Source organism: Lynx rufus, unplaced genomic scaffold (assembly GCF_022079265.1).
Source record: "Lynx rufus isolate CCGP_SWC_20201006 ecotype Redwood Valley unplaced genomic scaffold, mLynRuf1.p SCAF_9, whole genome shotgun sequence".
Classification (NCBI taxonomy): Eukaryota; Metazoa; Chordata; class Mammalia; order Carnivora; family Felidae; genus Lynx; species Lynx rufus.
The window spans coordinates 40,746,569-40,774,487 of NW_025814897.1; the positions used below are offsets into that span (position 1 = coordinate 40,746,569).

Below are 27,919 nucleotides of genomic sequence, written 5' to 3' on the forward strand. Positions count from 1 at the left end.
AACAGGTAAATGAATGAGATTATCCATGAAAGTGCTGTGAAAATATGAATACAAACACTAGGAAAATACATAGTGGAAAGGGTGAGTATGTTTACTCTCCCAAGAATATCCCAACTTGTTTCTTGAATCACCATCTTTATTTTATTATCATCTTTATTGCCCAAAATGCTCCCAATAGTTAACTCCCTAATAGAAAGAAAGGCCTAGGGTTCTCCTTTTGTTCTCTTGATTTATTTCCAGGTGTGTTTTCCCTAGGTGATGCCACATGGCCCCTGAGTTTGAAAAGGGCGTGGTGAGAAAGGGCAGTGTCCTGACTGGGAATTGTGGACAGGACTCATACAGAGCCGGTTCCAGCTGACTGGGGTGCACAGTTGAGAAGGCCTGCATATCACCACGCACACCACTTAGCAAGGTCTTCTTTGGCAGGTGACCAGAGAGTGGCAGCCTGAGCGTGGACAGGGGCACTGGGATGCTCATCTCCAGGAGCACTTCCAAACACATAAACACATGATCCAAGTAAAACACCCCAAAATGAAATCGAGCAAAAACAGAGAAGAGAGGGAAAGAAGCAAACCCTTATGCTCGGTGCGCAAATATTATTTCCTGTCCCCATCTATGAACCACCTTACTGCTCCCAAGCCTTCCTACGAGAAATCCTGGAGCCCACCTGGAGGTCACGTATTTGCCCAGTGAGCCCACAGCCAGGAGCTTACAACTTGGCAGGGGGCAGGCGCGGAGGCAGAGTGTCAGAAGGCACCCTGGGGTCTGCGTGATGTGCTTCCACTGGGAGGGAGGAAGAGGAAGAAGCAGAGGCCACCCAGAGGGCAGCTAGATGGTTAGGAGAAGCAGGGGAAAAGTGAAGCTGTGAATTCTAAGCAGGTTGCTGTTTACCCACCTGTCTTTGGGTTGATTCTAAATCTCCCTTGTTCATTCCCAGACCGGATTTGATACGTAATCTCAGCATTTGTGCCAATATCTTTGCTGGTGGCAAAAACAGCAAGCACTTGGGTGCCAGGGGAGGTGTCCTCAGGCACCGTCACCAGGTAGTCCCTCCTCTCAAACACAGGGGGGTTGTCATTAATGTCCAGGACAGTGATGGTGACCGTGGCAAGAGAGGAGAGAGCCTGGCCGGGGCTCTGGTCGGTGGCCTGGACGCTGATGTTGTAGGAGGGCTGCTGCTCTCGGTCCAGCGGCTGCTCTAGGATAATGATGCCTGATGAGCCGTCGATGGAGAAGAACCCATCGGCAGAGTCGGCCAGGGAGTACACCACCTTCCTGTTGATGCCTGCGGGAGACGCAAGAACGTTAGTGAGAAGAGTGCTGTTCGATGACGGTCTGCACTAGAATATCATGGCTACTCATAGAAAGAAGATCAGTAAAGACAGAAGCCAACAGCTTTGGTCCTACAAAAGCATAAAAATGTACAGGGACACCTGGGTGGCTCAGTCAGCTAAGCATCCGACTCTTGATTTTGGCTCAGGGTCATAATCTCACGGTTCATGAATTTGAGCCCTGAGTTGGGCTCTGTGCTGATACTGCAGAGCCTGTTTGGGATTCTCTCTCTCCCTCTCTCTCTGCCCCTCCCCAACTCGCTCTCTCTGTCTCTCTCTCAAAATAAATTAATAATAAATAAATGCCTTAAAAACTGAAAAGCCAAAATATCCTCTCTCTCTTTCTCTCTCGCCCTGTGCCCCTCCCTCACTCACGTGTGTGTGCCCTCTCTCTTTCTCTCAAAAAAACATTGTATGTGGGGCGCCTGGGTGTCTCAGTCGGTTAGGCGTCCGACTTCGGCTCAGGTCATGATCTCGCAGTCCGTGAGTTCGAGCCCCGCGTCGGGCTCTGTGCTGACCGCTCAGAGCCTGGAGCCTGTTTCAGATTCTGTGTCTCCCTCTCTCTCTGACCCTCCCCCATTCATGCTCTGTCTCTCTCTGTCTCAAAAATAAATAAACGTTAAAAAAAAAAACATTGTATGTAAGTAACATATACAACTAACTTAAATAATAAAAAAACATAAAATATTGGCAACAGATATCATCAATAGTTGGGTATTCTTCATATATTAGAGAACCCCATGCATCTTTAAGAAAAACTCTAAGGTGCCAATAAATACGGGGGTAAAGATGTGCCACCAAAAGAGAAATACAAATTAATTACTTCAAAAAATGTTTATCTGGAATCTATCCGTCACTACTCTAGGTGCTAGAGATTTTAGCAATGGACAAGAGCCAACCATTTCTTGAGGAAATTATTACACTTAGTGTGAGTAAGTAATAAATTAACAATAAAGAATCCATAAAACAAATGGCAGGTCAGGGGGTAAAAAGGAAGAAAAAGCCACAGGGGGGACCAGGAGTGCTTGGAGGAGAGAGAGTTTGGGAGATGGAGGGGAGGGTGATAATTTTAAATAAGGTGCTCAGGGAAGGCCTTGGCCCTTGAATAAAAATCCAAAGGAGGGGAGGCAGAGAACAGTGCAGATAATCTGGGGAGAGAACGTGGCAGGCAGAGAGACCCCCAAGTGCAGAGTGCCCCTCTGGCGTGTTGGAGGGCACTGTCGGGAAGGCCGGTGTGACTCCAGTCAGGAAGCAAGAAAGAGAAGATGGTTTCAGGGTGACAGCAGGTTGGGGAGCAGCCCACGTGGGGTTGCGGTGCTGAGCCAGGAAGCCAGCCGAGGGCTCTGAGGCAGGCAGTCACGGGGTGTGCCTCAGATTTTAACAGGATCACTCAGGCTGCTGGTTGTGAAGAGAAGGAAGGGCGGCAAGCGAGGAAGCAGGGACAGCTGGCTGACGCCCGCAGGAACGCAGGCACGTGACAGTGGTCGCTTGCACTGGCGGTGGCCTCTGAGTGGTGAGAAGAGGTCAGCTTCCGCCCTGTTCTGAACACGTAGGTGGTGAGAAGGGAGCGATCCCGGGTGTGTTGTCAACTTGGAGGTGGTGAGAAAAGACTGTTTTCTGCCGTGAGAGAAAGAGAAGATTCCAGGATGACTCAGAGGGAGCTGCCGTCGGCTGGGATGAAGGACTGCAGGAGGACCAGGATTCGGATGACAGACTAGGAGCCCCACTTTGGACAGATTAAGTTCAAGATGGGCATTTTATATGTAAGCGGATACTCAGGTAGGGAGCCGGTGCAGGAGGCTGGAGATCAGAGGAGAGTCCACGTGGAGCTATGAATGTGAGCGCCACCCGGTTCCAGGGCCACCCGGTTCCAGGGCCACGCGGAGCCATGAGGATGGCTGGGGCCATAAGAGAATGCAAAGAGAAAAAGAAATGCAATGGCCAGTGAGCCTGGAGCACTCCATCAAAAAAGGGGGAAGATCTACTCAGAGGGTGGCCTCCAGCTCTGTGATTTAAAGAAACGCACTTATTTATCAAGACGCCATTTTACCTTCATATACATGAAAGCTAAAACATACCAGCCAGGAGACGTCCACCAACAACCAACAAATTAGTGGTTGATGATCAGATTGACTTCTGGTTCTGAAGACTGATTGAACTGTTTTCATCAGAGGATCTTAGGACTTCAAAATGATTTACGCACCCCCAATTCACTAGGTGTTAAGATTTCTAAGAGGCAAAATATAACATCTTTGTAGGCTGAAAAAGCATTACTTTGATCCTAAATGCCTTAATGAAGACAGTCATTAATCAAGGGTTTTCAGCTATGACCACGATCTAAAAATGCCTTTTACAAATCACAGACTTAGAATGTAAGCTCTTAGAGGGGAGGGCCTAACTCTGTGTTGTTTTCTACTATAACACCTCGCCATGGGGTCAGACATTCGGCAGTAATAAGAGTTAAACACTTTGCTCCCCCAGTATGTAATTTCCCTTAAGCCAAAATTCCCAGCAAACCAATAAAATCATCTATCTGGAGGGAATGACATAAATTGCATTATGTGGCTTTAACCAAAAGGTCAATACTGAGAGCTTGTTCTTGGTTCCATTCCAGAGAGTCCATTTTTTCCAGAGTTTCATCATTTACTTTTATTTCTCTTTCAAAACAACTACCCTGTGATATATACACATCAGCTTCTGATTTTATTGGTGCTGGGATTAAAAACAAGAAGGTTCTCCTCTTCCTCGCTGCCCCTTAAAATAAGGCCCCAGAGCAGACATTTTAAGGATGCCTTCTGGCTCTCCAAGATTAAATTCTTCAACATCAACTCCTGGGGTGAATATACATAGTGTTGCAATAACCCTGCGGGGGGTGGGGGGGGTGGGGAGGGACGGGAAGGGGGCAGAGCTGGTCTTGTGCCTAGAAGCTGCAGTGACTGATTAGAGGCTCTCAGGACACCCCTCAAAGTCACAGAAACAGATTTATGGGAATACATCAGCGACTGACATCAATACACCATGCAGGTTTTCAAAGCACACACATTGCCTGCGGATTTGACTTCCACCCCCAGCATAGGGAACACCACTCTTAGGAACAATAAGTTGGGGCAGGAGATCCATGCAGGATTCTTCATCTGAGCATCTCCTGACAAGACCCACTTCGCAGATGCATAAACCAAAGACTGATGGCTTGCCTGCTGCCACTAGCGTTTTTAGGTAAGCATGAGGGAAAAGCTCCTGTGTTCCCTTTAAGGATTTCTGGAGATGTGCTCTTGGACACACTTCCCCTTCAGACCTAAAGATCATTTGGGAAGAAGAGCACTTCCGACTGTTCTGAAAGCGGTGGCTTTCAGGCTGAGAGCTGAGTGTTAAGAGAGGCAGGGGTCGGATTTGCACGCTGCTGTTCTCTGTGGCCACAAGGCCTGGAGGGAAGGTGCCCCTAATGGCTGCCTGTGTTTCTTTCACTAGGACAGACAGCTGAAATCTAATTAAAACTATCACCTATGTTCCTGGTCTGCCTCTCTCTCTTTCAGCCCTATTCAGAGGTACCCGGCTTTGCTCACATCCCAGAGCAGGAGATGCTGTGTTCTCTGAGCTTCCTGCTCAGCGGGCTAGCCCTGTTGTCTGAGCACTGCGTTTACAAGGCTGACATTAATCAGCCACACAAAGACCAAGGCTCCCCTCCGGGCAGATTCTGTTAATTTAGATTCGGAGGCAGGGTTTTTCTGCTTTACCACAGCAGAAAAGCATCCCCTCCCCCACCAAGTTGCTGACCCAAACTCCCCCCCCCCCCCCACTTCCCATACATTCTGCTTCTGACAATATCTTGGGCATTCACACCAGGAGGAACTGGGAGATTTATTGTTTCCTTCTCCTTTCTGTTACCAATCAGATTGATAGGGAAGCGAGACCAGAAAAGGGGGAGGGGAGGAAAAAAAAAAACAAAAACCTCAAACCACCAACCCTGTTAAATGCCATCACTTATGATCTGGTAGCTCTCAAGGAAAGAGCGGAATATATTTTTGGAATGTATTAACATTCCCATTTAGACCCAATTGCCATGGATTTCAATGATTTCTAGAAATAAAGCCGGACGGGTAAATGCCAATTTGGAGGCAGTACATTTGGTCTAGCGCTTGGATCTTTGCTGTGTTACCAGGTGATGGGTGCTATCTTTGTTAAATGAATGCAGGTCATGCCACTAAAGTGGTAACTTTCTATCCAAGGGCATACGATAAATTCCATCCTTCAAATCACCATCCCTTTGTTACATACCCAGCAAAAAAGATGAACCTGAGTAAAAAAACTTGCTTGCTAATTGGTCTAATGCTTTTACTGCGTGCCACGATGTGTTCTATTAAGGTATAACACTAATCTATCATTTTGCGTCTGTGTTTTTAAGTATGTAATTCTTTTCTCCAATTTGAGCCTAATTTAATGAGGACGGAGCTACTTAGCTTCCCAAAATGCTGAAATGACAGGCTACCAAGAGAAATATGACTTTCATTGCAAGTGAAGTTTCTGCATGCTATAATTGTGGCAAATGGAGCAGGCAGGTCTTCAGAGGATTAAAATCAAGTAAAAAGAGAATGATTAAAATCCCTATTTGCTGAAAGGAAGCAATAGGTAGTGGCATTTTGGAGGGTGGGGTTGGAGGAAAGAAATAGCACAGAAAAATTCCCAGTATGGGAAGGCAGTGAAACTCTGAGGTGGGTTGCCAAGGGTATCTATATTTCCCTTCTTGGAAGGTTTCTAGATGGAGGTTAGGTTCCTCTCAATTCAGCCAAATAGAGAGACGGGCTTTTTAGACATAGGATTAGCACATAACAGTTGAAGTTTTGAGTACTTTCAAATGAAGGCAATATGGTCCATATCTGGAAGACAGGAGACCTTGCCTCTAGCCCATGGTTTGCCCAAGCTATACCCGTGTGCTTGGATAGGTCATTTAACCTTTTCACTGGGCCTTAGGTCTCTTCAATTTTAAAATGACAGGGGGCTGGGCACCTGGGTGGCTCAGTTGGTTAATTGTTCAACTTCGGCTGAGGTCATGATCTCATGGTTCATGAGTTTGAGCCCCACATCGGGCTCTGTGCTGACAGCTCAGAGCCTGCTTCAGATTCTGTGTCTCCATTTCTCTCTGCCCCTCCCTTGCTTGTGCTCTGTCTCTGTCTCTGTCTCTGTCTCTCTCTGTCTCAAAAATAAATAACAAAATTAAAAATAAATAAATAACAAAATTAAAAAAATAAAGAAATAAAATGACCGCGCACCTGGGTGGCTCCGTCGGTTAAGCATCTGACTCTTGATTTCATCTCAGGTCATGATCTCGTGGTTTGTGAGTTTGAGCTCCGCCATCAAGCTCTGCACTGACAGTGTGGAGTTTACTTGGGGTTCTCTCTCCCTCTCCCTCTCTTTCTGCCCTTCCCCTGCTCCCTCTCTCTCAAAAAATAAACTAAAAAAAAATTGTTTTTTATTTTAAAATGACAGAACCCAGATCAGGTGAGGTCCAAGATGATCTTTCAGACTGTACTTCATTTCCAAATGAAACTAATAGAGCTCATTTCATTTATATTTCCAAAGGATCATCTCCCCACCTTCAAAATGCTCATTAAGCTGCCACGCCTGGGCATAAGTGGGCTGTAACACCAAAGTCCAAATTAAGCCTATCCTGACAGCTCTTGGAATCTTCTGGATGGGAAGAAAGCTCAGTGCAGCAGATTCATACCATTCAGTTAAGTGTTCAGAGTTCACACATACAGCTTACAGCAAGGCATTATTACCTCGGTGAGAGATAATGCTCTCTGCTAGGATCATTCCCAGGGATCTAACCCAGAGTCAGAAGAACTCAGCTTTATGTTTGAGATTGTTACAGGTGTTAGAATCAGCACCAAAACCAAATGGCGTGAGCAGTCAACACAGAAGTACCTTGAGATTTTTTTTAACGTGGTCTTTGGAAAACGTTTTCTGCCCTCCTCCTAACATCGAGCTCTCTGAGCTTAAGGAACCCGCGAGAGCTCTGTTAGGCTGGCTTTGGGGTTTTATGTCAGCAGCTGCTGTGACTCTGTCAGGGCAGGGCCTTGTCTGTGACATTCACACGAATATCCTCCAGCAACTGTACAAGGTCCGGTATGTAGGTGACACAGTAAAAATAGGGGCTGTGCTACGTTCCTGTAAACTGGCTTTTATAAAGGGATTTGAAGTCATATGGAATAGATATCTGGGGGAAGGAATGATCTGAAACAATTTCAACAATCAGACTCTAGTAACCCTTTTAATTTTGGTTCTTCTCACTTATTTTTTTTTAATCAACTTTATTGGTATACTGAGGTGTCATAATTTATGTACAAAAACATGAACAGATTTTAAGTGTCCAGCTCATAAATTCTAAACACGTACATATACCCCCGGGGAACCATGGCCCTCACTGACATATAGAACATTTGAATCACCGCTTAAAGGTTCCTCATGTTCCATTTTCCATTTAGATCAATACCCTGATTCCACACCTAGTAACTTTTAAAAAATCTGTTTATTTATTTATTTTTGAGAGAGTGAGAGTGAAAGCAAGAGCGAGAGAGAGAGTGAGAGAGAGAGCGCAGGTGAACAGGGGAGGGGCAGAGAGAGAGGGAGACACAGACTCTGAAGCAGGCTCCAGGCTTTGAGCTGTCAGCACAGAGCCTGACATGGGGCTTGAATTCACAAACTGTGAGATCATGACCTGAGGCGAAATCAAGAGTCTGTCGCTTAACCAACTGAGCCATCCAGGAGCCCCTAATAACTTGTTTTTGAACCAATACTTTTCCTGCTTTCATTCATATGTATTCATCAGCACCAGAAATCCCGCAAGTATATTTAGATCTCACAGTTTCTATGACCCAAGCTTGGTGATTAAGGCACGCTCTTATTTAAGCAATAAGGATTATCCTTTGAAGAAAAATGATCAATGAAGCTTCGGTTCTTGACTATGTCATTGCATTCTTTGGTTACGGCCTCATCCTTCAAAGACAGTAGTTACTTCTGAGAAGTGGAAGGTTTCTGTCTTTCTCAAGGGAGACACTGGACACGACCCTTCCTTTTCATCAGGGCTTGCCAAGTGCCACCTGTTTGACTACTCTAGGCACCGCACTGAGGGAAAGTGGAGCCTGAAAGACGCCATCTCCAAACCTAGGAGTTTGACAACTTGATGAGGAATTATTATTATTTGAAAAATTTTATTTATTTATTTTGAGAGAGAGAGAGAGAGAGAGAGAGAGAGAGTGGGAGAGGGAGAGAATGAGTGGAGAAGGGGCAGCGAAAGAGGGAGAGAGACAATCCCAAGCAGGTTCCATGCTGTTAGTGCAGAGCCCAACATGGGGCTGAAACCCACGAACTCTGAGATCATGACCTGAGTCAGATGCCCAAACGAATGAGCCACCCAGGCGCCCCGATGAGGAATTATTTAAATTGAACGGAGTTTGCTGCACATCTCCCCTCAATTTCTGTCTCCCATCTGAATCAGAACCACCAGTTCTTTAGATTTTGCCTTGGAGATGTCTCCTTGCTATCTTATGGCCAGCTCTCACCACCAGGTGAGGCTCCCATCTTCTCTCACCTAGACTGTTGCCAGAGACTCCAACCTGCAGGCTGCCTTCGACTCTCTCTTCTCCTGGCCAAACTTAAGCAGAGGTCGGTTTCTAAAGCTCTGGATCCAGTTTTGCCTCAGTGGCTCAAGACAGGCTCTGACTTCTGACTTCTTAGAGTCAGAAGTAGAGACTTCTAAGAATGGCTTTCCAATCCTTTGCCCTCTGGTCCCAAGCCACCCTCTCAGTGTCATCCCCTGCTCTCCTTCCATTGTGTGTTCTCTATTCCAGCTACTCCTCAAGACTCCATGCACACTTACTCCCCAGTCCTCCGCACATGCTTTTCCTTCCGCTCAGAATGTTTTCTTCCCCTCCTCCCTTGTCAAATTCCTACCTATTCTGTGAAGGGTCTCCTCTCCACAGCTTCCTTAATTTCCCAGTTTTTCTTTTCTGTGTGCTCCCTTAATATTATTTTTACATTATCATTAGTTATACTTATGGCCTCTCTCCTACTAGATTAATGTGTCTTTTACGCAGAGGGACTGTGTCTTATTATTTCTGTAGTTCAATGCTGAGTCCCGGGCCCCACATCAGAGAGTAATGACCACTGAACTGCAGAAGTGACCAGGGGATCAAAGCGAGAGTATTACTAAGACAACAAATGTAGGTGATAAGCACTCTACACATCCATGGCCACTACAAGTATATGTGTTAAAGAATGAAGGACCCCAAAAGGGTGCAACACAGAGGAGTCAGGAATCTTTACTATCAAAAATGTACATAAAACATCAATATATAAAAACTATATAAAAACATTCATATATAAAAAACTATTGCTAACTGGATGCTTGAATTTGTGAATAAAATTGGTAACTACCCAATTTGTCAAGAATGAGAACTGACTGAATAAGTTATAGGACACTCAAATCATAGAATACTGTATACGTTGCTATATAAAAGTATAAAAGAGAACATAGAGACAGAAATATGTTTGTGAGCCAGTGAAAAAAGCAGGTTACAAAACAATATCTAGTTTATGAGTCCATTTTTGGAAAGAAAAATGGTGGAAGGGACTTCATCGAAATAGCAACAGTGGTTAGAATTGACTCATTTCTCCTTTTGTCTGTCTTTCTAGATTTTCTACAGTGGACACAGATCATGTTTCTAGTAAGTAAAAGAACTATTACAAACATCATGTAATGGAAAATTTATCACCAATTTTGGAGAGCAGTCAAATTTCTGAGTTATTTTCCAGGCCAGTTTAATTCTCAACATACATACCATTTGAAATAATTGTAGAAAATGATACTTATGTATTATACTAGCATTCTTTTTCTGGATATTTCCATTCCTCATTTTGTGTGTGTGTGTGTATGTGTGTGTGTGTGTGTGTACTCAGAAAGACACTGACTTTACGTAGAAAATATTTTTTGGGGGGTGCCTGGGTGGCTCAGTCAGTAAGTGTCTGACTTCAGCTCAGGTCATGATCTCACGGTTCGTGGGTTCGAGCCCCACACTGGGCTCTGTGCTGACAGCTCGGTGCCTGAAGCCTGCTTCAGATTCTGTCTCCCTCTCTCTCTGCCCTTCCCCCACTCGTGCTCTGCCTCTTTCTCTCTCTCAAAAATAAACATTAAAAAAATTAAAAAAATATTTTTTTGTCAAGGTCTCATTATAAAGGTATTTCAAGTGATACTGTTTTGAGCTATTTGATATCCTTAAATTAAGCTGTAGAAGAAAATGGTTAGCATCATCTCATTGTCTGTGGGAGGCAAGTAAAATCCCATTATAGCTAAAGAGCTCAAACTGACCACTTTTTTCTATCTTTAAAATAGGCCTTCAGATGATGTAAAATAAAAGAAAGTTGCCATTAGGAGGTCCATGGAATTGCAATTACTTTTCAAGTTAGACTTTAAATAGACTCTCTGATTATTTCTGTTTTAAGTGCCTCTTACAAGTTTTTCATTGGGTGATGACTAACCCTGGCACATTCCCCTGGGCAAAATACCAACTCTGGGGTCAGGAATTCCGGGGCCTTTTGAACAGTTAAAAAGGAGACAAGGCAGCCCCAGTCACAGAGTCAGGGAGATCCTGGCAATACCACAGACTTCCTGGGGACTCACCAGTTGGGCTGGCACCAGCTCTGCTGGGTAGCACTGGCAACATGATTGTGAGGTTCTAAGACATAGAAGAAAGCAGGGCCCCCTGTTGGACATAGCCAGAGCAGAGTATTAAACCAACAGGGGCCCTTCTAAGCGAGGGACCTGTACACCTGCAAAAGCTGTCCTTCCGTAGAGTTGGCCCCGCTGGTGGGTGATACCACCTTTCGCGATACCTCACAGACTGCAGCTCGTCTGGACATAAACTCTCCCATCTATGGCTTGGCACTTTGCTAAGCCCGGAAGAGTCAAGTGTAAGTAAATGAATTCATCAAAGTATTTAAAACTCCATCTTTATTGGTGTATAGAACTTCTATACTGGACTACCCAGCAATAATACTACATATGTCTCCTAAGTGGGTCACTATGTATGCCATTGGATCAGTCATTAATCTATCCAATAAATCACCTTCATCCAATAAATCTTCACAGGATTCCCACCTCTTGGCAGGCACTGAGGATGCACAGAAGAATCACAGCCCCTCAATATCTCCCATGTCTCAGGAGACAAGCATATATATAGTGGATTATTGGTGAGGGGTGGCCAAGGGACATTTCCCAGGGAAGAAAACAATTGGATTGAGTCATGAAGGAAAGACAGGAGTTGTCAGGAGTACCAAAGTGGAAAAGTGACAAAAAGAAAGGGCATTTCGGGTGACATGAACACATGTGAAGTTAAGAATGATGAAACCGGGTGCTCAGGGAAGGGTAAGGGTTCAGTGTTGCTAAATTATAAGTGTAGAATGGCAGGAGCTAAAGCTGTCTATTTTCAGAACCACTAGAAAATTACCAAAGCTGTTATAAACAATTATAGCCAGAGTAAATGAAAAGCGTAAGTTGATTAAGTTGATGGATGAATTAGCAGAGAGAGAGAGAGAGAGAGAGAGAGAGAGAGAGAGAGAGAGAGAAAGGAAGACCAGAGGAGGGGGACGAAGAGGGTGTCCGAGCGGGAAGCACTCTGTGATATGTGAGAAGTTATTTAGAGAGCTCCCCACAGGTGATGGACAACAAAATTGCGCCCGTCAAGGAGGCTTCACAAGGTGAAATGAGAGTGAGTATCCTGTGACAAAGCTGATGAGCACATTCAACATAGAGGCAGGAAGCCAAAGCTGGGGGTCCTTGGAGTCTGCACAAAATTCCCAGGGGTAGGTGGAAATTCCCCTCGAGACAAGCGCTCCTGTAAACCTGCCCTCTGCGTTGCTGCATGTTGGATCAGGACTGATCCACGGAGGAGCACAGAGGCCTGTTAACCACCCTCATGGCATCCAGGAACGAAGCAGTGTGTGAATGGGGCACTGCCATCAACAGTTAGAAATCAGAATTCCCTGCTCATGGGTGGTGGTGCTAAAACTCTTCACTGAGACATCCCTTCCTGGAAGGAACTCGCTATTTCATTTGTTTGGACCCCCTGCTTGGAAGAAATTGGATTTTAAAAGGCATAATAACGATAATAACTTCTGTGTATCAAACGCAGACACTTCTAAACCAGGCAAGGCATCACAGTCAAAAAGAGGAAAAGAATGTATGTCGAGCCCTATCCCAGACTTTCTGAATCAGATTTTGGAGACGGAGCCTTCACCTGTTTGTGTTTATTTTTGTCTGTTTATTTTTAAAAGCTCCCAAAGGGATTCTGATGCACAGCCAGGGCTGATAACCAGCTTGTCTGATTTTTGTGCGTTATTTTTCCTCTGCTGTTGGATCCCGGAATTTGTGAGGGGATAGTTTGTAGTGCTCTAATCAACTGAAGGGGTTCTAATTTCTTAGGCATAGAGGATTATTTCATGTTCCCAAATTAAGCCCTGTGTGACAGAAGGCATTTATGTTCTGTCCAATGGGCCTGGAGAAAGGAATTTTTAGCCTCTGAGGCTTCCTACATGAGGGAGCCCAGCTCTGAGGGTGAAAGTCCCTGGCGGAAGGAACCCATTTATGCACAAGACATGATGTCAAGGAGTTAACATGGAATGTCTAACTTCGTTCTCCCAACCACTCGACAGCTCAGCAGACATGTATGGAACATGTACTGGGTGCCTGGTGCCATGCCAGTGCTGGTGACACAGAGATGAACAGATTGGTGTCCCAGTCCTCCAGGAGCTCATGGTCTAATGGGAAAACAAGGAATTAATATCTCCATTTTTATAGGCAGGAAGTGGAATTGAAAAGGGCTGGGGAACTTATTTAAGGTTAGACAGTTAGCAAAGGCTAGACTAGAGGTATTTGATCTGGTCTCCCCCCCAAACCACTGCATGCTGTCGCTTCCCAAAGCGACAGGCAAATGTGACAAGGAGGTGATGGGCTGCCACAGTCCACCATTTAGCCACGTGTACTGCGTGCACTGCAGAAAGTGTCCTGGTGCTGGTGGCAAGTCAAGAATTCAGGGGTTTATGGGGCCACGGAAACCTTTGCTCAGGACCACCTGACAGATGGCTGGAGGGGAGCAAGCTAGCTCTCTGAACCTCAGTTTCTCCATCTGCAGGCAAGAATACCACTAGCTCTTGTGCCACAGCAAGATTACTTGTGTAAGTGTTTGGGGTTCTCTTAAGATTGTATTTTTTGATATCCACAACAGAGAAAGGGTTTCAGCCACAACATGCTCCGGAAATGGCCCATGTCTCAGTCTTTCGGGGGATTATTTAATTTTTATGAACATTTTAACAGTTCCTCAGCCGCCTTTAAAGATTTAATACTTTAGAGAATAACAGAGCTTTGGGGGAGAAAAAAAACCACATTAAGTCGCTGACCTATGCAGCTTAGAGGCAAGAGGCTCCAAGGCATTAGGAAAGAGAAGAATATATGGTACCTAAGAGCAGGCCGGCTGAATCAGAATCAAATCCTTCTTGAAACACCTTCTGGTGGAAATTATTAGAATACAGAAAAGAGCCTTAGACTGAGATATCAGGGTACCTTCCTTTTAGATCCCGCTCTGCCACTCACAAAGTCGTCTTGGGTACATCTCGTTGTCTATGGGCCTCTGTTTCCTTCTTGGGAAAAGAAAGGTTTTGACTGCATTTTTTTCAGGGACTTGCCAGTGTAACATCCGAACATCTACTAGGACTGTGATGCACCAACAAAGTGGGCCTGCTGCCCCAGGGAGAATTCAGGAAACCACAAGAGCAGCAACAAGGAGCGGCTGACGCTGTTGAATCAGCACTCACTCCACCACATCAAAGCAGCGTGTTCCCAATTCGGCTGAACTATTTCTCCTTCAGGGAGGGCCCTGTTTTGATTGCCACTGACCTGCATGACAGCCCTTCTTCCTCACACAGTGGAGTCTGTGGGTGGATAATGGCTATGGCATGAGATTCTAAAGGATACATGGACAGAATTCAGAACGCCCATGAACCTGCATGAATGTGCTAGTTCTCTACGGCTGCATGGGAAATTACTCCAGAATGTAGCATGAAACAACAAATATGTAGTATTTCATGGTTTCTGTGGGGGTGGGAATCCAGGCATGGCTTAGCTGGTCGGCTGTGGCCCAAGGTGTCCTGTTGAGCAGGGCTGCAGTTTCATTTGACGGCTCAAACGGAGGTGGGGGGTCCACTTTCAAGCACACTCATGTAGCTGCTAATAGGACTCAGTCCCTCACCATGTGGGCCTCTCACAGGCCTGCCTCACAATATCATAGCTCTCCTCCCCAGGGTATTGAGCACTAAATTGTGTCCAGCCCCAAATTCACATGTTGAAGCCCTAACGCTGATGCGACTATTTGGAGATGGGACTTTTAGGAGATATTAAGTTAAATGAGATCATAGGGATGGGGTCCTAATCTAGCAAGACTCATAGCCTATAAGAAGAGGAAGACAGAGAGAACTCTTTCTCTCTCTGCTGTACACACCAAGGAAAGGCCATGTGAGCGGGCAGTGAGATCCTTATAGATTGGTATGATTGACACTCCCATAGAGTTTGTCCCATGAAGATGCAGGAAACTGCTAACGCAGAGCTCTTGACATGCTTCTCTGTCATAGTTCCAGCACCTAATCCACAGCACTTTGCTGAGAGTTTATCTCCTGTCTTCACTTTTCTTCCCAAGGCCCTTTTCATGGCTTTCAGTAAGTGGCACACATACACAAGCCCAGGATGAGTCAAAGGAGATAACAAACAACTGGATAGACTCATTTAATGTGGTTTGGTCAGAAAGATCTCTGGTTAACAACCCTCAGGGGTTATTTTAATGAACATGACTCTCAGATAAATAATCTCCTGCTCCTTCGTAAGGAGCTACCCTCTCAGAACAAACAATGCTCCACAATACTAGGCCAGCCATTTATTTCCCCTGACAAGATCGGTGCTTTGGAAAAGCAAGTTCACTGCAGGTCCTGCTCCATGAGAGGACAGCAGGGGTCATGATACCAACTCCCTCATTAAATACTCAGAAAATGAATCCTGACCGTGGACAGCAAGTTTACATTATTACAGTGAATGACAGTGCAAAATTAAGAATGTTGAGGGCTGTGCAAATACAAACATTTGGGTAGAAATGGGAAAGTTCTGCCACAAGATAACTCTTCTCTGTCTCTTTCCTGTTCTCGATTAATGTGAGGACCTAACTATTCACTTGAAAGCAGAAGGCATCATTTTGGAAGAGTCTTAGAGAGAATCTCTGTATTTTCTATTAATGTAATTCATTCTACCAGTTGTGTCCATTCATTAATGTCACGCAGTACCTACAGAGCGCTCCATGTGTGAGACATTCTTCCTCATTTCTTGGTGACTTCCTCTCACATTTCCTCTAGCCCTTGAAGAAAACTCCCTGCACATTTTAATTATTATGTGTCACGGTGTGGACGTCTTGGGGTTCATCTTGTTTGGGGTTCTCTGTGCGTCCTGGACCTGGGTATCTGTTTCCTTCCCCAGGTTAAAGAAGTTTTTAGCCATGATTTCTTCTAATAAGTTTTCTACCCCTTTCTCTGTCTCTTCTCCTTCTTTGTCTGCTATAATGCAAATGTTAGCATGCTTGGTGATGTGCAAGAGGTCCCTTAAACTATCCTCATTTTTTAAAATTCTTTTTTCTTTTTGGCTGTTCAGCTTGGGTGCTTTCCATTATCCTGTCTTATAGATCACTGATCGATTCCTCTACATCATCTAATCTGCTCTTGATTCCCTCTAGAGTATTTTTCATTTCAGTTATTGTATTCTTCAACTCTGATTGGTTCTTTTTTATATCATCTATCTCTTTGTTGAAGTTCCGACCTCTGTTCATCCACTCTTCAGTCCAGTGAGGATCTTTATGACCATTACTTTGGACCCTTTATAAGGTAGATTGCTTACCTCTGTTTCTTTTACTCTGTTTCTGAGGTTTGGTTCTATTCTTTCATTTGGAACATATTCCCATGCTTTCTCATTCTGTCTGGCTCTGTGTTTGTTTTTATGTATTAGGCAGATCAGTTGTGTCTCCCAGACTCAAGGGAGTGGCCTTATGTAGAGGGTCCTGCAGGGCCCAGAAGCTCAATCCCCACTGGTGTCCAGACCAGGCACTCCAGGGCTGTCTCCTGTGTGGGCTGTGTGGCTGGGTCACAACTGTTGTGGGTGCACCGCTGTGGCTGGCTGAGAGGCTCAGCTGAGGCTTTTGCTGGTGTGCTGGTGGGCAGGGCTCCTTCCCCCAACCCTCTCCCTGCACCCTCCTGTTCCACGGGAGTCACTTTGGGCAGGTATTAGACATGGTTTTGCTCCTTCTTTTTATTTTTTAATGTTTATTTGTTTTTGAGAGAGAGAGAAAGAGTGCAAGAGGGGAAGAGGGGGCAGAGAGAGGGAGACACTGAATCTGAAGTGGGCTCCAGGCTCCGAGCTGTTAGCACAGAGCTCGACATGAGGCTTGAACCCATGGAGTGCGAGATCATGACCTGAGCCAAAGTCGGACGCCCAACCGACTGAGCCACCCAGGCGCCCCTGCTCTTTCTTTTAAAGTCCCTAAGCCACCACTCTAATTTTGGCCCTTGTAATCTTTTACAGTACTCTCCTAGGACCTTAACTCACCCTCGTTTTGGAGGCTTCTATCAGATTAGCATTTCCCAAACCCAGAACTGATCATTTCTTTTCTCACAAGTGCTCTGTGGCTGTTTTCTACTTATTGGTTTAAGCACATAATCCCTGGCTTTTGTGAACCGCCACAGTCAGGCCCAGACTACTTTTCTCATCTCATTTGCTTCTCTCCATCCTGGATGACATGATGTTCTCCCAATCATTGAGTTGGGGCCACACATTCCCAGCTTTACAACTTTATCCTCATGGTTCCTGTCTTCCTGAATACCTTCCTACCTCTGCCTGTTGAAATCCTATTCTTTCCGGGAGCTCCGCCTTTTGTGAAAAGTATGTCTGCTACTGATTCAAGCTCTTCACTGCTGCACATGACCTGAGGCCTGTCACTGCACAGTCCTCATCTTGGAGAATCTTGCGGTCCCTTCTTGTGCCTTCTACCTAGCCACTCACTAAATTTCTGTTAAATTGAAAGGAAAAAAATTGTAGTGTGTGCTATGAGCCCCCAAGCTTCTCTGAAATCCCTGAAAGAAGTTCCATACCTTGCAGGAAATATTTTATAGGAGAGGAGAAAGTGAGTTGCTTATTAGAACATTTCTTTGCCTTGTGTCCCTGGTCCATAAGAGGAAAAATATGTCCTTTTGCATCTCAAATATCTCAAAATTGGCCTCTCAATAAATCATGGGCTACAGCATATTTTGCAGAGCGTGTTTACATTTTATTTTCATATAACTTTGCCTAAAATGGTCACAGACTTCAGCTCTGATCTTCATCTCTGCATATTTCCTTTGCTAGCTTAGAAGACCCTCAAAATTAGGAAGCCGGACACAAATCCTACCTATGAGAGGTAGACTAACTAGGAAGATATTAACCCCGAAGTGTAACAACAAAAGGTCCCCTGATCTTTACTGAAAGGATTACATTTTTTATACATGTTAGGTCATAAAATCATGTCATTAGTTTACGGAATTGAGGACATTTCCATTTTACAGGAAGACTAAGACTTTAATGCTAAAATCTAGACAGTTGCCATGCTATTTCGTAGAGCTCATAAACTGGGTGTTGAAATTATCTTGTCCTCCTCTGTTTTGATTTTATTCCTAACTTAGGCAGTTACTCTAACAGTGTTGGTTTTATTATGAATAACGAATTCAGCATAGCAAAGAGGTGTTTGGCTAAAAGCAATAGTAGTTTTTAAAATTAGAAAACCAGGATATGAAAGTTCAGTGAGTCCTTATAAGAGCTTTGAATTCATGAAGTTATGGAATCAGATTTCAGATGAATATATCCTGGTCTTTTCCCTGTATTTTATAGTGACTTTGTTTATACTGTAGCAAAATGGTGGTGAAGTAATTTATAAATTCAGGTAAAGGAATATGCTTAACATAAGAAGTTTCATGAATGAAATAACCCTGCTGTCTACACAAATGGAGCCAACGATCTTCACTAGAATCAAAAACCAATGCGGGTGAATCTCCAAGAGAAAGGACAAGTGGGATGGATCTCTAGGGGATGCTTAGTGAAAAAAGTCAGTCTCAAAGAATTATACACCACATAGTTCCTTTCAAATAATGTTTTTTGAAATAATCAAATTATAGATATGGGGATTAGTGGTTGCCAGGGGTTAGAGACTGGGAAGGAAGTGTCAGGAGGAGGATGGTGTGGTTATGATGGGGTAGCAGGAGGGAGCTCTGTAATGGCGGTTACATGAAGCTGCACAGGTGAGAAAATTGTAGAGAACTACACGCACGCACGCACATGTGACACACGCCAAATCTGACAGTGGACTACAGCTAACACAAGATGTCGTCATTGGGGAAAAGTGTCGAGTGAAAGGTGCATGTGATCTTCTGCGCATTTTTTTGCGGCTACCTGGGAATCTATTATCAGTTCCAAAAAAATTTTTCTTAAAAACTCAATTATTTTCTTGTCACAAAGGGGCTCATGAGGTCAGGCAGTAACATAAATAAGCAAAGTGGCTGGGAACAGGGAGTGTGAGCTCTGGCTGTTCTCATAAAGGCAGCTGCTATGTCTTCAGCTCCTACCATGGTGGGGCTGTGTGTCTGGATTTGCTGTTTTCTGAGGGCTGCTTCTGTTTTTATAAAATACCCAGAACTGAAAATTCGAAAAGAAAATCTCCTGAATTTTATTGACAATGAACTCTACCTTTTTGGAACACTATATAATGGGCCAAACTAAAGATATGAGGGCCAGATGCAGTCTAATGACATGCAAACTCAGCTTCAGGCCAGGTGAGCTGGGCCCGAGGTGAACTGCCCACGTGATGACCTGGCAATCTCAACATGCAGCTCACGCTCCTCTGTGGTCCCTTCTGAAAGACTGAGAGCTGGGTCCCCTTGAGGAAGTAAGTTTTCTGAGCAGGCAACTAATGAAGATGGTGTAAGCTATTTCAGTGACACCCAGGGACTCTGGAGGATGTTGCTTTGATGTCAGCTCCGACTGACGCCTCTGCTGTTGGCATCCCCCTGCAAGCTCTGGCCAGGACCTTCACAGCCACTTCCTCACCCTGTGCCCTGGACACGGTCGGGTGCTTCGTCTGCATTTTTACAAGTGTTCATTTGTTCTTGCCAGCTATCTTAGTTCCTTTATTTTTTCACGCTAAGTGCGGAGCATCTGGGTGGCTCAGTTGGTCGAACGTCCAACTCTTGATTTTGGTTCAGGTCATGATTCCAGGGCTGTGGGATTGAGCCCTATGTTGGGCTCCATGCTGGGCGTGGAGCCTGCTTAAGATATTCTCTCTCTCTCTCTCTCTTTCTCTGCCCCTCCCCCGCTCTCATGTGCATGCTCTCTTGCTCACTCTTTCGGAACAATAATAATAATTAAGAAAAGCTAAATGAGTTGTACAGAAACTGAGAAAAGGAGCCAGGATCTGGTATCTTATGCTAGAGCTTTCCTGAGGCGGATACAATGGTCTGGTGAATACACTTTATATGCACCGCACTCACAGCCTCTGTGTCTACCTCTGTGTCTGCTTGAAGCTCTGAATGTAAGCCTTTGGAGAATTAGTGCAAATGAGCAGAGGCAGGTGCTGACGGGGTCATTATTCTGGTTTGGGGCCTTTAAAGCCTTTCTCATCTCTGCCATCTAAAGGCCCAGATTCTAGTCATCTTTCTTCCCCAACTCCCAACACGAACAGCTGACTCAGAAGAAGTGAAAAGAAGGATGGAACTAACTGCATGTTCTTCACCGCGGCCACATCCGTGAGCCAGTAACATCCCTCCACTGTCCTCAACATCATGAGCGCCAAGCAGCCTCTTTCTGTCTTCAATCTCTGGTAGCTAGAGCATACCCAATTCCCTCAGGAAGGAAGGGAGTAGAAAAATTTCATTTTTTTAAAATTAGGATTTTAATTTAAGTCAAAAAATTAAATCATGAAATTTCATCTATGGCTCGGGGCACCTGGGTGGCTCCAACTCTTGATCTCGGCTCAGGTGATGATCTTGTGGTTCCTGAGACCAAGCCCCCTGCTGAGCTCTGCACTGACATCACAGAGCCTGCTTAGGATTCTCTCTCTTCCTCTCTACCTGCCCCTCCCCACTCTCGAAATAAATAAATAAACATGAAAAAAAATTTTTTTTAAGTTTCACCCTATGGCTCCATTACACATTCTCAAATTTAAATAATTGAAAGATTTATTTGCATGATTTCTGCTCTCCCCTCCAAAAGCCTGCTAATAAGAGTCCAGAGGATGTTTTCCAATGCTGCTTTAAAAAAGCGTATTTGTATAAGACAGCAGTGGACCAAGCTCAGAGGCATACTTGAACCTGGGGGTTCCTGGGCCTTGTTTTGGAAAAACCTTGAAATACAATTACAAAGAAAAAAAAAGGACATTCGTAGGTATTACATAATTATAAATCAATAAATGAGTCTTTTCCTGTTTACCGTTTTTTACCAAGCTTCACATAATATGCAGACTTTAAAAGGGTTGGTGCTCAGCCTGGAAAATTATGCTAATGAGGTAAGAGCAATAATTTAAAGTAGCCACTAATTTCTCGAAGGGGAAATATGCAGAGACCCTGGGCTCTACGTTTGTTTTCGACTAATTATCATGTATTTACTTTTCCATTAGTCCAATAATTTTTCTTTCAATTCAGAATTAAGCAATAAGACACTGAATTATATAAAGGCCTGTTTAGCATAGCAGACACACCCCATCATTCCCTAGTCCTCTGATTTACAGCTCTTAAAATGCACAACCAAGAGGCTGTCTATATGCCCTTTTGTATGTACATCCCATCACACAGTCACCTCAATAACTTATGCATTCTTGAAAGGACTACCTAGCAATTAACTCCAGGCTTTTCTAACTCACCATCTCATTATGCAAAGTGGATCTGAACACAAACTTTATCAGCAGCAACTTTTAGTTCGCATTCTGTCTTATTTCCACCACCCTCACTCTGCCTAGTAACGTCAGTATATGTGTGACCAAAAGGCTATAAAAATGGCAGTTAAAAAAAATTGACATTGGACTGGCAGCACATTTAGTAATTGTTCTTTGCACTGTGGGGCACTACCATAAATCGAGATTGTCATATTTCAGCTGAAGCATGTGATGCAATTCTTTATAGAAATGGAAATGAATTCTCCCTGCCACACAACACAGCATTTTAACTATGTTCAGGAGGAATGGGCAAGTAAGCAAGCTATTATTTTTACTCTAAAGGTTAAAAAAGAACAAACAAGCCCCAAACTCTTTGTTAGAAGGCAAGGAAATTCAGAGTATAGCTTTTTGAAACCCTAGAAAGAGGAGGGCCGGAGAGGCACCCTGTAGTGTTCTCTCATACATGTAAAGCATATCAGTGGAAAAGCTGACACGTGGTCATTGGTTTAACACATGTGTTCTCATGGTAAGGAACCAAGGTGGGCTGGTAAAACCAAAGAAGAGGTAACCACTGAAGATATGTCAAGAGCATGAACAAGGAGGCATCGCATCAGTGCAACTGACTTACCAACATCAGGATCCACGGCTTGAACTCTGGTCAAGAGAGCCTTGGTGGCCGTGTTCTCATAGACACAGGCATTGTAGTGCTCGGAAGAAAACACAGGGGGGTTATCGTTCACGTCCTCCAGGATCAGGTGGATGTCAGATTGGCAGAACCTGCCACCACCGTCAGTGGCCCTGGCAATCAGGTTGTACACGGGGACCCTTTCCCGGTCCAAAAGAGCCAATGTTTTTAATTCACCTGTGAAAATAAAAGGCCTCACATTTCAAAAACCACTTTTCTTTGAAGAGCAGAGAATCATGTATATAAAGAATCCCCAATATGGGAAGGACCAATGACATTTGGCTCAAGTGCTTCCTACTTTGAAAAACAGAGCAAATCCAATTTTAAGCATCAGGGAAAAACCTATGGAATTTCTGGATACAACAACAAATCAACTGCATGGCCTTCAAATTAATTAATCCCACTGCGAAACTCCTGGTATCAGGATTTCCCTCCTTTGGCTACCTGGAGAGCTCTGTAGCTCTTTAAACCTCTCAAGACCTGCTCTGGACATCAGCTATGTGTGTCTCTGGATTTCTGCTATATCTCCAGAAAAAGCATAGAGAATTGACAACAGTATCCTTAGTTCTCTGGTAGTCAGTCATGTCAATAATCCACAGACCCAGAAAGAGCAGTCTTCTCTGCTTCCAACATTGTTTCACCCCATCTTTTAGAGGAAAACAATCAAAACAGAGGCTGGCTTTAGCAAAAAGAGGTCTGGAAGGAATCCTATTGTGCCAATGTAAACCCGACTTGCTGGACTGTGGAAGGGCCTATGGTTGCTTGGGGAGGGTTCCAGTGGGGGAATATTTGAGGGGTTTGGATCAGCAGGAATTTAGCAAGGTCAGGAGCTAAGATATATCTTTATTTTAACCACTGAAACAGTGCTAGGTATCAGCCGCTGTGGAGAGTTAGTTGTTTAAATTTCAATAGACAATGGCAACAAGCACAGTGACAGACCTGAATAAATGCTATTTGCTGAAAAGCATGACTCATGAAATACTATTATTCTTAAATAAAATTAGTAGACATTATTCAGACCAAGCCATCTATACTTATAAAGCCTTTCCTTCTATGGCTTCCTTGCTGTAAGCCAGTTCTCAAACACAGCTTGGACTATTTCCTTCTCCTTCTCAGAAACTTCCAGTGGTTTTTCAGTTCGGCATTCAACACCTTCCATGATCAGCCTAAAGTTCCTTCTCCCACCGCTTTTCTCGTAGGCCATCCTATAGCTCTTCTCACCAGTGACAGTGTTGTACATGCCCTTCCTCGAATGTGCCATGCTCTCTGCTCATGTTGACCCCAGGGCCTGAAGTGTCCTGCTTCAGCTACTAGAATCCTGCCTCGGTTCAATTACCGGCTCTTCCCCTTCATCAGAATATTAGCTACTTTTTCCTCTGTGCTCAGATATTACTTTCCTGATATCCTTTCTGGGCACTTATTTCATTCTGCCTTTTATTATTATTTAAAAAAAAAATTTTCCCCCTACTGGGTTCAATATCCCTCAGGCATGACTTGTTTTACTCCTCTTGCAGCCCACCGCTAATATCCCATAAAGTTCTTTTATGTCTACTACTTACTCAATGAATGTTAGCTACTGAATAAGTAATTGCTAGACCTATGTCGCCAAGTCGTATATTTCTATGGAGCCAAGTGCTTCCTAGTAGGACGCAGCTGACACGGGAGAGGGGCAGGGAGGAGCCATTATCTTTGGAGACTCAATAGTTAGTCATTATTCATTAGGACCAACACAACACGGAAATATGCAAATTATGCAATCTTTACACTTTATTTACAAATTGCCATTGGATGAACCATCCGGTACACAACACTGAAATAATTCACCTCCATAAAAATGTCTTTTCCGTTAGCTCTGGCCTTCAATGTGGGCATCTGCCTTTAGCATACATAACCTTTGACCTTATAAATTTTGCCTGAATATATAAACTAATCTCAGGGCTCATAGCTTTGGAGAAACTAGGTGGGAATATTTAATAAAAACCAGAAAAGTGTGTTAATAAGCTTCAGGAAGGGACCCAAAAGGGACTTCAAGAGAGAAAAAAACTCTCCTTACTATGCATTGCTCTCTGGTTTGCAACTTGCATTTGTGATGTAACTCTATATTCTTTATAGGGCAGGTGCCTTAACTCACAGATATGAAAAACAGAAGAACCAAATAGACACATCTGATTACTTGATGCTAACAAATGTAGGTAAAGTCAGGGCACATCTTGTAGGCCAAAGAAAGTTTGTGCGCTCCAGGGCATCCATCATCAGACACCATGTGCAGCTAGTGTTTTTTAGAGTCCTAGATAGCAGGGCATCATATCGATGATCTTGTACGCTAAGTACCCACGAGTGACGAGGCCATATGAGAGTTTAACTTCTCTCATGGATTAACAATGGCATTTACCCAAAAAAATAAACTTCACCTTACCACTTTCTGGATCTAGAAAAAATTCATTGTTTCCAGATCCGTAGAGTGAGTATCGTATATCTCCATTGGATCCAATATCGGCATCCTTGGCACGGACTTTCAGGATGATTTTATTTGATGGAATATCTTCAGGAAATAATGCTGTGTATGCAACCTGGCAAAGGTAAAGAAAGGTAACTGAATCATTGGTATTTGTGAGGCAATTGCCACATTTTGCATTACAAATGATTTCTTTAAAAATGCATTAATACTGGGGCGCCTGGGTGGCTCAGTTGGTTACGCATCCGACTTTGGTTTAGGTCATGATCTCGCAGTTTGTGAGTTCAAGTCCTGCATCGGGCTCTGTGCTGACAGCTCAGAGCCTGGAGCCTGCTTTGGATTCTGTGTCTCCCTCTCTCTCTGCTCCTCCCCTGTTCACACTCTGTCTCTCTCTCTCTCAAAAATAAATAAGCATTTAAAAAAATTTAAAAAATGCATTAATACAATTTGGGGCCCCTGAGTGGCTCAGTCAGTTAAGCATCTGACACCTGATTTTAGTTCAGGTCATGATCTAACAGTGGTGAGACTGAACCCACTGACCCATGTCAGGGTCTGTGCTGGGCATGGAGCCTGCTTAAGATTCTCTCTCTCCTCCTTTTGCCCCTCCCCAGCTCTCTCTCTCTCTCTTAAAACAAAACAAAACAAAACAAAACAAAACAAAACAAAACAAAACAAAACAAACAAAAACCTGATGATTTCTTTTTGTGTTTTTTTTTTGGGTCGGGCAAAATTAGGTACCTGAAGTTGCTACCTATGCCTTTTTTTGTTTATAATGTTTCATCCTAAACTCTACCATCTACCCTCTTGCATCCAATCAGAGCTCACTAATTAAGGAGACAAGAGCAGAAAGTAGCCTGGCCTTCAGGAGAATAATGAAATGGGCTTTGATTTAATTTTTGAGAAACAGAGTAAAAAGCAGCAATATATCTGATATACCCACAGATCTTACCTGATCACACACTGGGCTATTGTCATTCACATCACTGACAGTCACTTCTACCATGGCCTGTGTGACAAAAAGCCCGTCGGTAGCAGTGATATTGAGGAAGTAAATGTCTTGTTCTTCTCTATCTAAAGGTCTTTTCACATAGACCTTCCACTCACTCTGCACCAGGCCCAGAGCAAACCTTCCTCGGGGGTTCCCTCCTGTAGAGAAAAAAGTGTTTTTTGAAGATGTGCAATGAAGAGCTTTGATCTACACCTCCAGTGAGAGGCCCGTGTGGGGTCATCCAGCTGCCCCTCCAACTGTATCGTTTACAAAACTGGAAAAAAATTGACAGTTACTTCCTTTTGATGCTCCTGCAACAAAAGCAGATATTTATATGCTTGGCTTGTGGGGAATGTAAAACAGTAACTTTCCAAGAGAATAAAATGCACTTAGAGAAACTGGGGATGATCTCTTGTTTAGTCCCCCTGAAGGATAATCAAATTCAAACTGTGAACAATGAATCCTCTTCTCAGGATGATACAATTGTCTTCCCATTTGGTCTCGAGAGAGGATGTAGTACACTATAGCTCTTGTTACCAAGACAATTTCATTAGCTGTTGATTATGCAATCAAGGAGAGGCAGTCAGTTCTATTAAGGAATCTTTTAATGAAGGCTTCATCATACAGCTGCGCTCATCTTACAAGGACCGGAGTTTGGGGAAGAAAAGTTGGCGTGACAGAGGAAGACCCATTAGTATTAAGTAGCCCTAAGAGGGGTCATTTCAGGAGCAGTTCAAAGATAAGCACTGCAATTAGGTCGAATTTATCAGAGTGAAGCTGGGGATAGCGGAAGGAAAGGAGAAGAGATGAGGGGGAACAGTTTTTATGAGGCCGAAGCCATCGACAGTGGCCCGGCAATATTGCTTTCCCACATCATTAAATTACACGGAGACAAAAGCATTTTGGAGGAGACAGGAAGAGGAGGAGAGAAGAAAACTGCCTTGACCTTCTAGTCCTGACGAGGGAAACACTGTCACTTTCAAACATGGAGGAAGACTGGACAAGACAACTGGCAAGAAGCCCGGAATCCGGTTAGATCATCACCGTTTTGTTGGTTCAGGCATTCTATAAGTATCTGTTGCTCGCTCTGGGCCAGGCACTGTTCCGGGCAGTGGGGCCACAGCCGCAGACAAAACTGGCAGAAACCCCTGCCCCCACAGGGGAGCTCAGGTCCCAGTGGGGAAGACCGACGGTACACCCATCTCCTTATTTAAGGAGAGCATACTGCGTACTGGCTGCTGGTCTGTTGAAGAAGTGAATCTTTAAAAGAGTGGAGGGCAAAGACTGTGGTCCTGCCAGAGGGACTGAGGGGGAAGTAGGGGAATGTTAGTGCCGGACACGCACTTTCAAGGTATGGGGAGGGGTCAGTCCGGGGGCCTCGGCGGTGGGGGACAAGCCTGGGATAAATGGACCATATTGGGAACAGAAGGCACAGAAATTGTGAGGGCCACACATTCCCCAAGGACAGTGGTTTTCTGCCGGGAGTGGCTGTGTACCACGCCCACACCAGGACATTTGTCAGTGTCGAGAGATATTTTTGAATGTCACGTTGAGGGTGGTGGTGGTGCTGCTGCAATCTCCTGGGTGGAGGCCAGAGATGCTGCCTGTCATCCTACAATGCACAGCACGGCCACCTACAGCCGAGACGAGACTTCTCCAGCCCCAAATGTCAGTCGCGTTGAGGTGGAGAAACCTGTTTCTGCTGAGGCTCAGGGTCCTCCCTGGGATATCACTTTCCTCTGCCACTGGCTACGATTCAATTATGCTTCCATTGAATATTATTTTAGCATGCACAAATTTCACCTCTCCATTAAATGCTTTCAGTGCGGGCCCACATCTTTTGTTAAATAAAATGATTAATGGTCCTTTGTTAATCTGCGGCAGCGCAGCCAAGTTGTGTTACATCAAGAGCAAAAGTTAAACCTAATTAAAATCAGTTGGTGGTTGGCACTGCTAATCGTAACAGTAGCTTTAAGCTACTCTGTTCTCATTACTTCGGTAAAGTTGATGGGATGGTCCCTTTAAATCATCCACTGACAATCCAGAGACAAAGTATAAATAATTAAAGCTGAAAATTGAGCAATTCTTCCCAATAGAAAAGTAGCCCTCAGAATGCCTAAGAAGCTTTTTGTCTGCAACTGAATGCAAATAAACCTAAGTGATGCTTTACTCAACTTTTCTTTCCTTACCACTATTGCTCATGTCTTTTCAGCAGAAATGTACATTTTAATGAAAAAAAAAAAAAGGAAGGTATCAGATAAAGCACGAATGCATAAATAGTTTAAACAGAAAACACCATCAAGAAAACAGCTCTATAAAGAAAAAGGAGAGGAGTGATGGAGAAGAGTGGCAATCCCAGGCATTGACACATATGCTCTCCTGTGGATCTTATTCTGCAGTGATTAATTAACTTTCCCAGTAACGTACTTA

The 27,919-nt window shown here is 44.1% G+C and overlaps 1 protein-coding gene across 3 annotated transcripts in view; it reads right to left on the minus strand.

The window, feature by feature from the left end:
* The window catches only part of FAT3 (FAT atypical cadherin 3), a 517,579-nt gene that overhangs the window by 60,010 nt on the left and 429,650 nt on the right, over positions 1-27,919 (minus strand). For all 3 annotated transcript variants that reach the window (XM_047071611.1, XM_047071610.1, XM_047071609.1), the window contains 4 exons: positions 25,451-25,647; positions 24,463-24,616; positions 21,990-22,223; positions 896-1,285 (listed from right to left, as the gene is read on the minus strand). In XM_047071611.1, coding sequence (XP_046927567.1) covers positions 896-1,285; positions 21,990-22,223; positions 24,463-24,616; positions 25,451-25,647 — 975 coding nt within the window. The remainder of the gene's footprint in view (positions 1-895; positions 1,286-21,989; positions 22,224-24,462; positions 24,617-25,450; positions 25,648-27,919) is intronic.